At 46.9% G+C, this 14,993-nt stretch overlaps 1 protein-coding gene across 1 annotated transcript in view; it reads left to right on the top strand.

Annotated features, from left to right (window-relative positions):
• Positions 1 to 3,995: 3,995 nt before the first annotated feature.
• The window catches only part of LOC134572482 (complement C2-like), a 36,387-nt gene continuing 25,389 nt past the window's right edge, over positions 3,996 to 14,993 (top strand). Inside the window, exons 1-6 of the mRNA XM_063431471.1 lie at positions 3,996 to 4,024; positions 7,818 to 7,951; positions 11,407 to 11,622; positions 12,973 to 13,155; positions 14,014 to 14,187; positions 14,719 to 14,802. Coding sequence (XP_063287541.1) covers positions 4,011 to 4,024; positions 7,818 to 7,951; positions 11,407 to 11,622; positions 12,973 to 13,155; positions 14,014 to 14,187; positions 14,719 to 14,802 — 805 coding nt within the window. The 5' untranslated portion in view covers positions 3,996 to 4,010. The remainder of the gene's footprint in view (positions 4,025 to 7,817; positions 7,952 to 11,406; positions 11,623 to 12,972; positions 13,156 to 14,013; positions 14,188 to 14,718; positions 14,803 to 14,993) is intronic.

Here is a 14,993-nt window from a genome sequence, read left to right as displayed (position 1 = left end):
AAAGCCCGCACGGACTTGAGGTTCCGGACGGAGAGCATAGGAGGGCGCTCTGCGAACGGGATCCAAAACCCCTGTTCAAACCCCTCCACTAAGATACGCGCTGCAGCCCGATTCTCATAAAGGTCGAGCCACGGGCGCATCGCGTTTACGAGGACCGGCGTCGTCGCCCTTTGCCCCCATGTCCCCTTTCTCCCCCGTTTTGCCCCGCTTGAAACAGCGGGAGGCAGGGTGGGCCCCACCGCAGCCGGAGCATTCGTGCTTAAACCGGCACGAGGACCCCCACTTACAGAGACTGTCGTTAAATTTCCAACAACAGCCGGACCTCGGACTGGAGGCCGATGAGGAGGAGGATGCGCCCCCACCGGCCCCCCCGAGAAAAGACGAAAAAGCACCCTGTTGAGGGGCAGGACGAGTCATGATGGAGAGCCATAGACCGATATCCATCTGGTCCCACGACAGCGAGGGACGCACTGCCAGCCGCTGTCGAAACTGCTCGTCGTACCTCCACCAACCTAATCCCCCATAGGTGCGACAAGCGTTCCAAATCGTGTCCTGATAACAGAACAGAGCGGAACACTTCTGGGGATACTTCTCCCCCACCACACTGGCCAAAATAGAGAAAGCCCGAATCCAGTTCCCAAAGTTTTTGGGAATTTTGCGATAACGGTACTTCTCCCTATCCTTTTCTGACTCCTTGCTGTCCTTGTCCGCCACGGGAGGAGCCTCCTCCAGCGGCAGAAGGGAAAATATTTCTACAAACTCCCCCTTCCAAATTTTTTCCTTAGTCTCCTGCTTCAAGTGCAAGCCCAGGGGGCCAGACCAGCACATGTAAGCAGCGCCCCGCGCCACGTCCGCGACCGCGAGACAAGCATCGTCTGCGGCGGAACCAACACTGGCCACCGTGGGCGCCGGGGAACCCAGAGGCACCGCACCGCCACCCGACCCGGGAAGGGGCCCAGTAGTAGGAGAAGACTGAACCTGAGGAGGGAGCAGGGCAGGGGACCACGCTGACCGGAGCTGACCATCAATGGCATTACCGCTAACCGCCACCCCCTTCTCCCACTGATCAAAAAAAACCCTAAGACCTACGAGGAACCCCCCCAACCCGGGACCCGCAGCGCCAGAAACGGAAGGAATAAGGTACTCACCGGTCGCAGACTGGCGATCCAAGCCCGGTACTGCGCTCACAGAAGGCTGAGGCAAGGAAACTGCAGTTCCAGCATCCACTGAAGACGTCAGCTGGGATCCAGACGCCACCTGCTGGACGGATCCATGAAGTGCAGCAGTATCCTGAGAAGAGAGCAGCAGAGAGGACGCGAGCCCATGCCCCAGCGGAGATGGCCGAGGTAAGTGACTTGCAGGGGGGGAGGGGGGCCAGGCAGGGCAGAGGAGGCAGGATAGAAAGGAGGGGGGGGTAGACAGGGAGGAAAGGGGACCAGAAGAAGGGGAAGAAAAGACAGGAGGAGCAAGGAAAGAGGGGGGAGGGGTAAGAAACGAAGGGAGAGGGGGAGGGGGCCCCCCAGAGGAGGAAAGGGGGGGGGGGCAGAAACCGGGCCAGAGGGAGGGGGACCAGGGGGCCCAGGAAAGGGTAGGCTGGGCCCCCTAGAAGATACAGGAGAACGAGCAGGGGAGACAGAGCCCTGGGAGCCTTCCTCACTGGCAGAGGAGGCTCCCGACGGGCAGGGAGACCCCCCACGGACCCCCAACGGCGGTACAGAGGTACCCCGCGCGGCCCGCGAGGGCCTACTCACCGCCCTATTGCCCCGCCGGCCGCGGGGGGACCTGGATCGTTGCCGGGCGGCTGCCTGCCGCCCGGATGGCACATTCCGCCGCCCACCGCCCCCGGACCGCAAACCAGCACAGGCGGCCGGGGCGGACGGCGTAGAGGGGGATCCACGAGTAGGCCGCGCGGCACCCGCACCAGGGGGCCGCGCGGCAGAAGCAGGCCGCATCCCCGGCCTGGTAGTGATAGGCCGCGCGGCCGCGGAGGCCGCAGGCCGTGCGGCAGACGTAGGCCGCGTCCCCGGCCTCGAGTTGGAAGGCCGTGCGGCAGTAGAGGCGGCTGGCCACGCGGCAGTGGCAGGCCCCGTGTCTGAAGGCCGTGCCACGCGCGCGGCCGCAGAAGGCCGCAAATTACACCTCCTAGCAGTAGGCCGCGTGTCTGGAGCCCCAGACACGCGGTTCTGGCGATGACTCGGGCCCGGGCTCCCAGTCCTCAACCGGGCCCGAGGAGTAGGATCAGGGGAGAGCCTGGCAGGCGGCCGGGAACGCCTGCCAGTGCTGGTGCGGCCCCCAGGGGCAGGGACCGCAGAAGGAGCAGCAGGGGGGACCACAGAGGATACCCCAGGGGAGGGTAGGCCACGGGGGGTGCCCACACCGCCAGCCATACCTCCAGTAATGTTGGCAAATTGCTCCCTCAGTTGCCGGCCACCATCCAGCGCAGCAGCAGCCCTGAGGGACGACAGAATCGCCTCAACATCCATCCCTCAAGCTGTGGAGACTAAAGGCCCAGGCAAACAGGAGCAAGAGACAGGAAGCTGTTCACTGGCCCGAATCCCAAGTGGCACTGAGGTAAGACCTCCCCCCTGCTAGCTCACATAGCCCTAACCCCCACCCACACCATACACCCACTATCAAAGACCCTCCCCTACATCTATCCCCACACTCCTACATGTGCCCTTGTCCGCTTAGCTGCGCTATCTCCCCAGGGCCTTAACCATTCTTATTAATAGGACCAGCCTGTTCTCCCTCTCACTTGACTGTTTGGAATATGGGATTTTAATTTTGGAATAGTCATTTTTATTTTGTTGGCATCATTTGTGATGATCATTTGTTGGGGCCACGATGTGACTTTAACATAGGTGGAGAGTTTGGTTTTCAATTTAATGAATAGTGCCCATAATGTACAAGTTGTTCTGCATAGATCTGGTTTATGTCAAAAGATCCAAACAATGTGCAGATTCAGACATTTCCGACATGGAACTCTGTTGGGCAATCTGGTGATTAAACTATTTGGCATTAAGTGTGTCTGTAAACACTCATTCTATGAGCAGTGTACACACAGAGAACACATGGCTCTGTTTAGTTCATATCAAGGCTAATCCCTGAATAAACATAGGCCCAAGAGCTGACAGGCACAGACCTCTGAGATAACTCAAGTGGTCTGGGCACCTATAAGCGACTTTCCTCTAAATGATGAACAAGATGAGCTTTTTGTTTGTTTGATTGAAGTGAATTGTTACCTTACACCAATAAGAAATATATTTTATATATTTATATAATCTGAATCCAATGTAATAATATTCTTCCTCTTTAAAAATGACAGCTACTCCTGCTGATGACCCTTCCATTTTTAGAAGAGTTTGACTTCATACCTGCTCCCCTTCTCCACTACATCAGCCAGAGAGCTGGAAACTCTGTCTCTGAGGAAAGCCGGGAATTCTAAAATGGTTTGAGTCCTTACTATGGAACGGGGTGGAGGATAGAGTACGCCTAGCACCATAACCACTATAGAGCTACAGCCATGAGCATCTTTAAACATGCACTTGCAGCACACTATATGGGGACTTAATCCACTTTACACAACAGGACACTAGACAAAACTCAGGACTGTACCTCTGGATCTGGGACAGTTGGGAGGTGTGTAATAATCTAGTGCTTTCATATCTGGCGAAAATCTGTGAAAATCTGTGAAAATCTCTAATTTAATTATTAATACCATATTTTTTTACCTAGGAAAATTCAATGGTTTTTATTTGTTTGTCATGACATTAGAATAAAATATTCTGTGAACAGAACCCCCAGTAATTTTAGTATTTTCTATGAACACAAATTCTGTTAATAGAACTATAATGATATTCAGTCCCTCATTAATAAATACAGCAGTCCAGCACTAACACTTTGCTTTGATATTGTGCAAACTGCAGGGAGCCAGGTCTTTGGCCTCTGATCAGATACTTCCAGTAAATCGACTTTTGGGTCATGAGCCAATATTTACTGATGGGAAAAGCATGAGGAGAACAAGGTATGAGGGTAAGGGGTGGACAATAAGGTCAAATGTAAAAAAATTCAACTACCGGTAAGTAAAAACGAAACTAAAAATGTCTGGTAATACAGACCACAAAAGGATAATTATTTCTTTCATTTATTTACTTTTTTAATTTTTGGTTTTGTTATTTGTTTTGTGAAAGACATAATATTAGAAATATAGAATAATTAGATAGATTTCCGCCTCTTGCCAATCTATAATTATATAGATTGATTGGCATATCAGCCATGTTTAGATTATATTATATAAAGGGAAACAATGGTTCAAAAAAAAAAAATACTACTGCATGAGGTTTTGAATGTTGCATTATTTAAATGATACATTAAATATAATAAAATCACAACACAATCTCTTCATTCAATTGTTTATTTTGATTAACACTTTAACATTTGGGGAATGGCTGTGAACCTTTATTATGGATTTCACAATTCCAATTTTAAACATAGATATCCTTTAATAATATTAATAAACCGTAACTTTTAACCAAACCAAAATCAACCATTAACCTTCCAAGGCCCCGCCTCTGAAGCCAGGAGCCATAAATATATTTTTAACCAATTAAACCAAATCCACTCTCCTGTGATGCCCAGGAGGGTGACTTATATCCCATAACACGGTCACGACATAATAACTTTCATAAAAAGGATGGGTGGGTGGGAGCTGCAGATTAATACTCTTTATAAGGAGCCAACATTGGTAAATTGTCTGGCACAGACTGAGGTACAAATATGGCGCCATTTCATTTACGTATCCTGTCGCTGAGCACCTCACGCTGCAAACTGCCAATCATGGCGTCAGCCCTCAGCGCGAGCTACCCGCCGAGCCAGCAGAGCACTACCCTGAGTTTAGCCCCCTCGTGCATGCTGCTCCCAACACACTCACAAACCCGATACTTACCCTTCTGAGCCTAGCCCCATCAAACCCCACAAGGCTGCTCCCAATGGTTCCGCTCGCATTTCATTGTATAGCTAATGCAATAAAAATAATACAGAACAAAATACCATAAAAGATATTCATTCACCTAAAACATTTTTGAAGCTGCACAGCAGTGGGTGGGGAACCTTCGGACTACACCACCCATGATGCTTTGCCAGCATAATGTGTGTAAGAGCATTATGGGGGATGCAGTCCACAACATCTGGAGAGCCGAAGGTTGCCTATCCCTACAGGTAGATTTGTCACAGACCAGGAAGAGATTGCATCAATCATGAGCATCTCATTGTGGTCCATTGGGGCTTTTCTTATCCCATAAACTGCAGCAGGATTTTATGGGATAAGAAATATATCCCACAGTAGCAGGTCCACTCATCACATAGAATGAGTGGGATTGCACCATTCCACACTTGATATCAGTTTGCACACAGTACACTTAACAGTTGTGAGCACCAGGTTACATAGTTACATAGTTACATAGTTAGATAGCTGAAAAGAGACTTGCGTCCATCAAGTTCAGCCTTCCTCACACCTGTTTTTTGCTGTTGATCCAAAAGGCAAAAAAAACCCAAAAAAAAAAACAAAAAAAAAAACCCAGTTTGAAGCACAATTTTCAACAAGCTAGGACAAAAAATTCCTTCTTGACCCCAGAATGGCAGTCAGATTTATCCTTGAATCAAGCAGTTATTACCCTACATTGAAAGATTATATCCTTGAATATTCTGTCTTTGCAAGTATGCATCTAGTAGCTGTTTGAACATCTGTATGGACTCTGATAAAACCACTTCTTCAGGCAGAGAATTCCACATCCTGATTGTTCTTACAGTAAAAAAACCTTTCCTTTGCCTTAGACGAAATCTTCTTTCTTCCAGTCTAAACGCATGGCCTCGTGTCCTATGTAAAGTCCGGTTTGTGAATCGATTTCCACACAATGGTTTGTATTGGCCCCGAATATATTTGTATAATGTTATCATATCCCCTCTCAGGCGACGTTTTTCTAAACTAAATAGGTTTAAATTTGTTAACCTTTCTTCATAGCTGATATGTTCCATTCCTTTTATTAATTTTGTAGCCCGCCTCTGCACTTTTTCTAGTGCCATGATGTCCTTCTTTAGAACAGGTGACCAAAATTGCACAGCATATTCAATGTGTGGTCTTACCAGTGATTTATAGAGAGGCAAAATGATATTCTCGTCCCGAGAATGAATGCCCTTTTTCATGCATGACAATACCCTACTGGCCTTGGCCACTGCTGATTGACATTGCACATTGTTGCATAGTTTGTTGTCTATAACAATTCCCAAGTCCTTTTCGTGTGTTGTTATCCCTAATTCGCTTCCATTAAGGGTATACGTTGCTTGTGTATTCTTTACGCCGAAGTGCATAACTTTGCATTTTTCAACATTAAATTTCATCTGCCATTTGAGTGCCCAGTCCCCCAGTCTATCTAAATCCCTCTGCAGCAAAGTAATATCTTGCTCACATTGTATTATTTTACAAAGTTTTGTGTCATCTGCAAACACTGAAACATGACTTTCAATGCTGTCTTCAAGATCATTTATAAACACGTTAAATAGAAGGGGTCCCAGAACAGACCCCTGGTTGTGTGCAGTGATCTGTTGAACCACCAAGTTTGCATGCGCGCTCTCTCCTTAGAGTGACCCTTTAATGTCTATCACTTGTCTGGTAGGGTTAATCCACTCTAATTAAAGTTATTATACCTAAGCCTTTTGCCTGGTTTTAGATTATCATCCCTTCTTTAGCTCTTAATCCCTTTTCAAAATATACTGGGAAAATTGGGATTGTACTGCTGAATCCAGGACATTTGTCGGGTATGTTCATTTACCTCCTAATTTCATAACTCCCAAGTGTCCCTGTTTAGGAGGGACAGTCCCTATTATGGGCTCAGATCCCTCTCTCCCTATTTTCCATCCTAATGTGTGGGTCTGAGTGTATCACAGAGCTCCACAGCAATGATACTCACAGTAATGGGTCTGAGTGTATCACAGAGCTCCACAGCAATGATACTCACAGTAATGGGTCTGAGTGTATCACAGAGCTCCACAGCAATGATACTCACAGTAATGGGTCTGAGTGTATCACAGAGCTCCACAGCAATAATACTCACAGTAATGGGTCTGAGTGTATAACAGAGCTCCACAGCAATAATACTCACAGTAATGGGTCTGAGTGTATAACAGAGCTCCACAGCAATGATACTCACAGTAATGGGTCTGAGTGTATCACAGAGCTCCACAGCAATGATACTCACAGTAATGGGTCTGAGTGTATAACAGAGCTACACAGCAATAATACTCACAGTAATGGGTCTGAGTGTATAACAGAGCTCCACAGCAATAATACTCACAGTAATGGGTCTGAGTGTATAACAGAGCTCCACAGCAATAATACTCACAGTAATGGGTCTGAGTGTATAACAGAGCTCCACAGCAATGATACTCACAGTAATGGGTCTGAGTGTATCACAGAGCTCCACAGCAATGATACTCACAGTAATGGGTCTGAGTGTATCACAGAGCTCCACAGCAATGATACTCACAGTAATTCGTTTAGAAAACAGTCTCTGTTAATAAGATACGTTGTTCTTAATCTAAATTACATTTTAGTTGCATAAATTGTTGTTTCACCTAAAATTTCTCAGAACACCCCTACACTTTTTCTGCAGAGCTGGCTCTAGAATTACATTACAAATAGATGTTTTCCTGAGCAGTGGTGAAATCTGAGTAATTTTATGTTTCATTTTCCCTTGGTAACTAATCCTCAGCCCTTGCCCTCCCCTTGCTGTGTGTACCCTGCTCCCTGCTCTACCTGCCAGTACACATCGTACCAGGAACAAAGCACAAATTTCACGATTGCCGCTGGACGATAAGGGGCAGAAAATGGGCGAGCAGTCTGTATCGAGAGATGGGTGTCTGTTACTGGGCATCATTCTGCTGGCAGGATTAGCAGGTATGTAATTTATATATATATATCTGTTTGTGTGTGTATACTATTATAATATGCATAGATGTGTGTGTCGAGGGAGCTGCTACTGGCCTCTCTCTGTGTGACTTAGTGACATTTCTAGTGAACAGATTCTGCAAATAACAGTGTCTCTGAAACCTTCCGCCGTTTAACCCTTGTTTGGTTAAATAAAATGTCCCATTTAGGCCTCGATTTAATATTTTTGGATACCTTTTTAAAATGCTTTTCTATTTTTGGAAAACTTCTTTTAAAATGCTTTTCTCAAATCTTTAAAATAGCAATATATCAGTATATCAAGAAATATCAAAATATGAACATTAAATGTTTATTCTAAATATATTGAAGAATTGTAAACGTTTACAGAGTGGAACGATAAGCTCATATAATAATGATAAGGTACACTGAAGGTATATGAGTGCCGATTCTTTTTAGATTACATAGTTGCATAGTCTGAAAAGAGACGCATGTCCATCAAGTTCAGCCTTCCTCACATCTGTTTTTTGCTCTTGATCCAATCCAATAGAAGGCAAAAAAAAACCCAAAAAACAGTTTGAAGCACTTCCAATTTTGCAACAAACTAGGAAAAAAATTCCCTCTTGACCCCAGAATGGCAGTCCGATTTATCCTTGGATCAAGCAGTTATTACCCTACATTGAAAGACTATATAATTGAATATTCTGTTTTTGCAAGTATGCATCTAGTAGCTGTTTGAACATCTGTATGGACTCTGATAAAACCACTTCTTCAGGCAGAGAATTCCACATCCTTATTGTTCTCACGGTAATAAAACTATTCCTTTGCCTTAGACAAAATCTTCTTTCTTCCAGTCTAAACGCATGACCTTGTGTCCTATGTAAAGTCCGGTTTGTGAATACATTTCCACACAATGGTTTGTATTGTAACTATAATTCACTCAGTGCGTGTGTGTGAATGTAGGATCCCTCCATACTACAGGAATACTTACCAGTTGTCCCTTTTCATAAGAGATAGTCCCTATTTTCTTGAAAGAGGGCCTCGGTTTAACTTGTTTAAATCAGAAATGATTCCATTCTGTTACAGAAAACTTTTTAAATGATTCATCTAGAAAAATTCCAATATACTTTAATGGTGATATTTGTACCGAAATAGTTTGGAATATTTTTATTACAGACTGTGATAATTTAAAAAGCTAAAAATATTAAAAACTAGGCTGATACACTCAGGAGATTATTGTGAACAACTGTATTTTCGTAACATGTCTGCTATAACTCCTTTCTCTTTTTTCTGTATCGAATTATTCTTTGCCTCAATAAAAGAAAGATATATAAAAATAAATAAATAAATCAAGGCCGTAATTGTCAATATTTTCCGCCTTTAAATCAGGAAATGGAGACATAGGCAGGGCAAAATAGTATGAGTCTATCCAGGGCCGGTGCAAGGATTTTTGGGTACATAGGCGAAGATGTATTTTTCCGCCCCCCCCCATTCAAAAATAACATCTTCACCTATGTGCCTCTTAACCAGCCCCTCTCCCTGTCCATTATTGGTCCCCTCCCTTCCCTGTCCCTTTGTGTTCTTCTGACAGTCACACACACTCAATGACAAACACAGAGACTCACTGATCTGACACACACACTGATTGACACTCATTGACAGACACACTGATAGTCACACACAGACTCAATGACAAAGATACTCTCACTGATTTGACAGACACTCACAAACACACACTGACAGACACTCAAACACTCTCACACAGACACTCACTCACAGACACTCACACACACACACAGACACACACACACTCACTCACAGACACTCACACACACACACTCACACACAGACACACACACACAGACACTCACACACACACAGACACACACACACACTCACTCACAGACACTCACACACTCTCACACAGACACTCACTCACAGACACTCACACACACACAGACACACACACACTCACTCACAGACACTCACACACTCTCACACACAGACACTCACACACACACTCACACACTCACTCACACACTCTCACACAGACACTCACACACTCTCACACAGACACTCACACACACAGACAGACACTCACACACACAGACAGACACTTACACACACAGACAGACACTCTCACACTCACTCACATCACATACATTCACAAATAATTTTAATTAATAAATAATATCCACCCAGCCTCCCTACCTGGAGAGCTGGTGTGGATCATTCCCTGGGTCCAGTGGGGCTGCTGGGCGGCGTGGGGCAGTGCTGCGATCAGGCGCGGCGAGGGAGCTCTAACCTCTCTGCTCTGCTCCCTCGCGGGCTGTCTGCTGATGCCGCGGGAGCCGGAATATGACATCATATTCCGGCTCCCGCGGCATCACTAGACAGCGCGCGAGGGAGCAGAGCAGAGAGGTTAGAGCTCCCTCGCCGCGCCTGATCGCAGCACTGCCGCACTGGGGGCGGAGATGGTGGCCGGCAGGAGGGAGAGTTTTCCCTCCTGCCGGTCACTGAAATCTTGCGCTCCCGGAGCCGGTGCGCCCTAAGGCGGCCGCCTGTGCCGCCTTATGGACGCGCCGGCCCTGAGTCTATCCTCATAATAACTGCCAGTTCATACCTCTCAAGTGCCCCTAATTAGAAAGGACTGTCTCTATATTAGGCCCATATCCCTCTGTCTCTCTTTTCTATCCTATTGTCCCTCTCTTCAAGGAGTTTCATATTGTGGAGTGTATAACAAAGCTCCACAGCAATAATACTCCCAGTAATTTGTCTTTAAAGCAGCACTGTCACCGTCTGGTGGCATCATGGCTGGTGGTCCAGCTGCCGAGGGGGCAGGTAAGGGTGAAATTGCTGACTTCCTCTGCTTGGCTGCAACACTGACTCCCTCTTCTTGATGCAATTAAACTCTTCTCAGTAGAATTTGATTGGACCGTTAGCTCAGTTCAGTGCACAATAACGTAACGGGAGGAAGTGGTGGTGGAGAGAGGTGGAATCAAAGCCTGAATTAAAAACCCGTTAAGAGTATAGGACAGCGTGGGAGCGTGAAATATTCCTCTTGCAGGCTCTGCATGAGAGAAGCTAATTACGTCTGTTGCCAGCGTGCAATGCGGGCTGATGACGAATGTATTTTTGACAATTGAATTGACATCTGACAGTCCAGAACAGAGTTCTGGGTTGCTATGGTCACATGTAACTGGGATGCAACTCGCTCCCAGCACACAAGCGCAAATATCTCTGAATGTGCAACGTTTCAAGCAGAAACTAAAGGCAGAAGTTGTCATGGTGATTGGAGTAACCGTTTACATTTGAAATTCACTTTGATTTCTCACTTTAGTGAATAGATTTTAAATAAAACCCATTAGACTCCATTACTAATAATTGAAAGATTTAGATTTCCTTTCATTTTTTGGAATCCATCACTTTTCATGCCCACGCTACTCTTGTACCTTTCCCCACCCTAGAGAGAGCTTCCTCGGTGGATTGTCCCCCAAACACCGGCTTCACAGGGGATCCGACCTCCCTATCTAATGGATTGAAAGAGGGCAGCAAAGCCCAGTTCCTATGCCCAACTGGCAAATATCCGTGGCCCGTCAGCAGCCGAGTCTGCCTTCCAAGTGGCCAATGGAGTTTGATCAAGTCTAACACTGGCCGGAAGTATAACACTGTCTCCTGCAAAGGTGAGTGGAGGTTTCAGAACCATCGAGTGAATGGCTAAAACCATCTCTAGGACAGTGGGAAGAACAACTGGGCTCTGCCAGGGCAGGGGAGGAGGGAATGCCTGGCTCTGCCAGGGTAGGTGAGGAGGGAAGGCCGGACTCGACCAGGGAGAATGGAATGCTGGGCTCTGCCAGAGCAGGAGAGGAGGGAATGCCGGGCTCTGCCAGGGCCAGGGAGGAGGGAATGCTGAGCTCTGCCAGGGCAGGGGAGGAGGGAATGCCAGGCTCTGCCAGGGCCAGGGAGGAGGGAATGCCGGGCTCTGCCAGGGCCAGGGAGGAGGGAATGCTGAGCTCTGCCAGAGCAGGGGAGGAGGGAATGACAGGCTCTGCTTGGGCGGGGGAGGAGGGAATGCCTGGCTCTGCCACGGTAGGTGAGGAGGGAAGGCCGGACTCGACCAGGGAGAAGGGAATGCTGGGCTCTGCCAGAGCAGGAGAGGAGGGAATGCCAGGCTCTGCGATGGCAGAGGAGGGAATGCCAGGCTCTGCGATGGCAGAGGAGGGAATGCCAGGCTCTGCCAGAGCAGGGGAGGAGGGAATGCCGGGCTCTGCCAGGACAGGGGAGGAGGGAATGCTGGGCTCTGCCAGGACAGGGGAGGAGGGAATGCTGGGCTCTGCCAGGGCAGGGGAGGAGGGAATGCCGGGCTCTGCCAGGGCAGGGGAGGAGGGAATGCTGGGCTCTGCCAGGGCAGGGGAGGAGGGAATGCCGGGCTCTGCCAGGACAGGGGAGGAGGGAATGCAGGGTTCTGCCAGGCCAATGAGGATATACTAAGCACTGCCAGAGCAAGGGGGGATACTACACTCTGCAGGGCAGGGGTGAGAAATATTGGGCGCTGCCAGGGCAAAGGGGGGGGGGGGGATTGGGCTCTGCAGGACTAGGGAGGAGGGAATATTGGGCACGGCCAGGGCAGGGGAGGAGGGAATACTGGGCTCACTATTTAGTTCCAGGGAATGGAAACTAAACTGCTTCAGAATCATAGAATGGAGAATGGGCTTTGCCGGGCCAGAGGAAGGGGCTGAGCTGTGCCAGGGCCAGAGAATGCAAACTGTGCTCTGTCAGGCCCTGCATATTTGGGAATGTGTGGGCTGGTGGAGGATTTGAAAGTATTTGGTGGCACCAACATTCAGCCAATCACATGTACTCGCTGCTTATTATAACTAGCTAGTCCTTGCTGTCAGTATGCCCCAGCTACGTCTATGTCTCAGGAATGGTGGGTGAGTGGTAGGGAGAGTAGTAAGAGCCATATCTAACAGTGACATGTAGTATCTCATTAGACTGAACGATGTTTATCTAAGCCTGTCCATTTCTTGCAGATATGAGATGTCCTGAGCCATTATCATTTGAAAATGGACAGTATTACCCCAGGGGACCTTTCCTGGTTGGAGCAAATGTCACCTTTCAATGCAATGATGGCTACCACTTGCGAGGCTCGATGGAGAGAATGTGCAGGAGAAACGCCAAATGGAGTGGAGAAACAGCGGTGTGTGTCGATGGAGGTGAGAGGGGGTAACAGGAGCACTAAAATCACAGACACAGAATAGAACCGATGGTTTATTAGGACAGATATGTGGAACTTTTGCATTAGCGGTGAGCCGAATTGATGCTGAAGCACTGCCATGCCTCCTGGTTTTGTTCAAAATGTTTCACCAAAATCGTGGGGGTGGTGCAAACACGCAACTAGCACCATGACCACTAAAGGAACATGTAGTGGCTATGGTGCTTACACTGTCCCTTTAAATATTTAACAATTGACCTGGCACTCCAGTTCAGCCCTGGATACATTGACATGGGCACACATTGCATTGGAAGAGGAGAAATAAAAACAATCGGATACATTTTAATAAAGTACTGTGACCTAAAAAGTCTGGCAAAATTGGAAAAGTGGAGTGGTCGCCAATGGAATGTGCCGGCTTGTTTTGGTCAGTTTCATATGGATTGTTTCACTTCCATAACCTTTCACCACTTTAAACATTATGGTTCTATGATAAATCTGCCCTGTGATCTCTATGCACTGGCCGACAGGTGCAGAAGGCAGAGTTTATACCGTAGCAATTATTGTCAGGGAGCGAAGGTAGAGACTCCAGAATAGCGGTAAATATGGAGCTGTGAATTTCTTTTTTATTTAATACTTAAGTTTATCTTTCACACATCAGAAAAAACATGTGTAAAATTCTTCGGGGCGCAAATAGACCCATTAGAAAGTTTCACACATGGTGAAGTATTTTACAAATGATTTTTGTTTGTGCCTAAATGATCTTGGAGACAATTCTTCTTGGCCCTGGAATTCATACCAGGAAAGGCAGATCAACCAGTGAAGATCACGTGCAACCTAATTATCGGATATTGTTTGACAGATGGTCACTGCCCGGACCCTGGGGTCCCTCCTGGAGCTGTGAAGACTGGTACGCGATATGAAGTTGATGAAAGAGTTTCGTATGAGTGTTCCGGTGGACTGACTTTAGTGGGATCCAAGCAAAGAACTTGTCTGGAGAACACAGCGTGGAGCGGCACTGAGGTCAGCTGTCAGTGTAAGTTCTGGGCCTAAGAGCTTAAACTCTTATACGCACCAAGAAAAACTCTTCTTTATTTCACCTTTGGCATCTCTCTTTCGTTTTCACCTTATTATCCTTTTATAAGTGCATCTTAGTATATTTACCCTTCCTGTCTACTCAAATCCAACTCTACTCACCCACTCTTATTCCACGTTTTCTCCCCACAGCCTTACCAATTCCTGCTCATCTTTGCTTACCTGCACTAATTACAGTTTGTTTCCACTCACCATCTTTGATTCAGTCATCTTCACCAATTCCAACTTATCTCTACTCACTTTCACCAGTTTTAACTTATCCCACTCACTGTCACTGATTTCCAACCCTTCTCCACTCACCCTAAATGATTATGACTCCCCGGAACTCATCCTCACTCATATTGACTTGTCTCCACTTGTCCTTATTAACGATGATTATTAATGATGGTTCATTCTCCACTCACCCTCACTAACTCCAGCCCTACTGTACCCACCCTCACTTTTATTTATGTATTTTTTCTTTGTCCTCCAGATCCTTATGCTTTTGATCTCCCCGAGGATGTGAGTGAGCATTTCATGGGGACAATCTCTGGAGTTCTTAAAACTCAGCAACAAGGTATGGCATGGCAATCTGTCTCTATCACAGATATCTGGACACTACATGTAGCTATCGTCATCAAAACAGCTCACTGTGAAATATACACAAGTATCCATCACTGACACAGATATAGATAGAAACAAACACTATTTCACAAACCAATGCTAAATAGTGGGTAGTGTATAGCACTAAATAGATGGACACTTACC

Source organism: Pelobates fuscus, chromosome 9 (assembly GCF_036172605.1).
Source record: "Pelobates fuscus isolate aPelFus1 chromosome 9, aPelFus1.pri, whole genome shotgun sequence".
NCBI lineage: Eukaryota > Metazoa > Chordata > Amphibia > Anura > Pelobatidae > Pelobates > Pelobates fuscus.
Note: the sequence above shows the minus strand (reverse complement) of the source record. Positions and strands in the feature narration are given on the sequence as shown.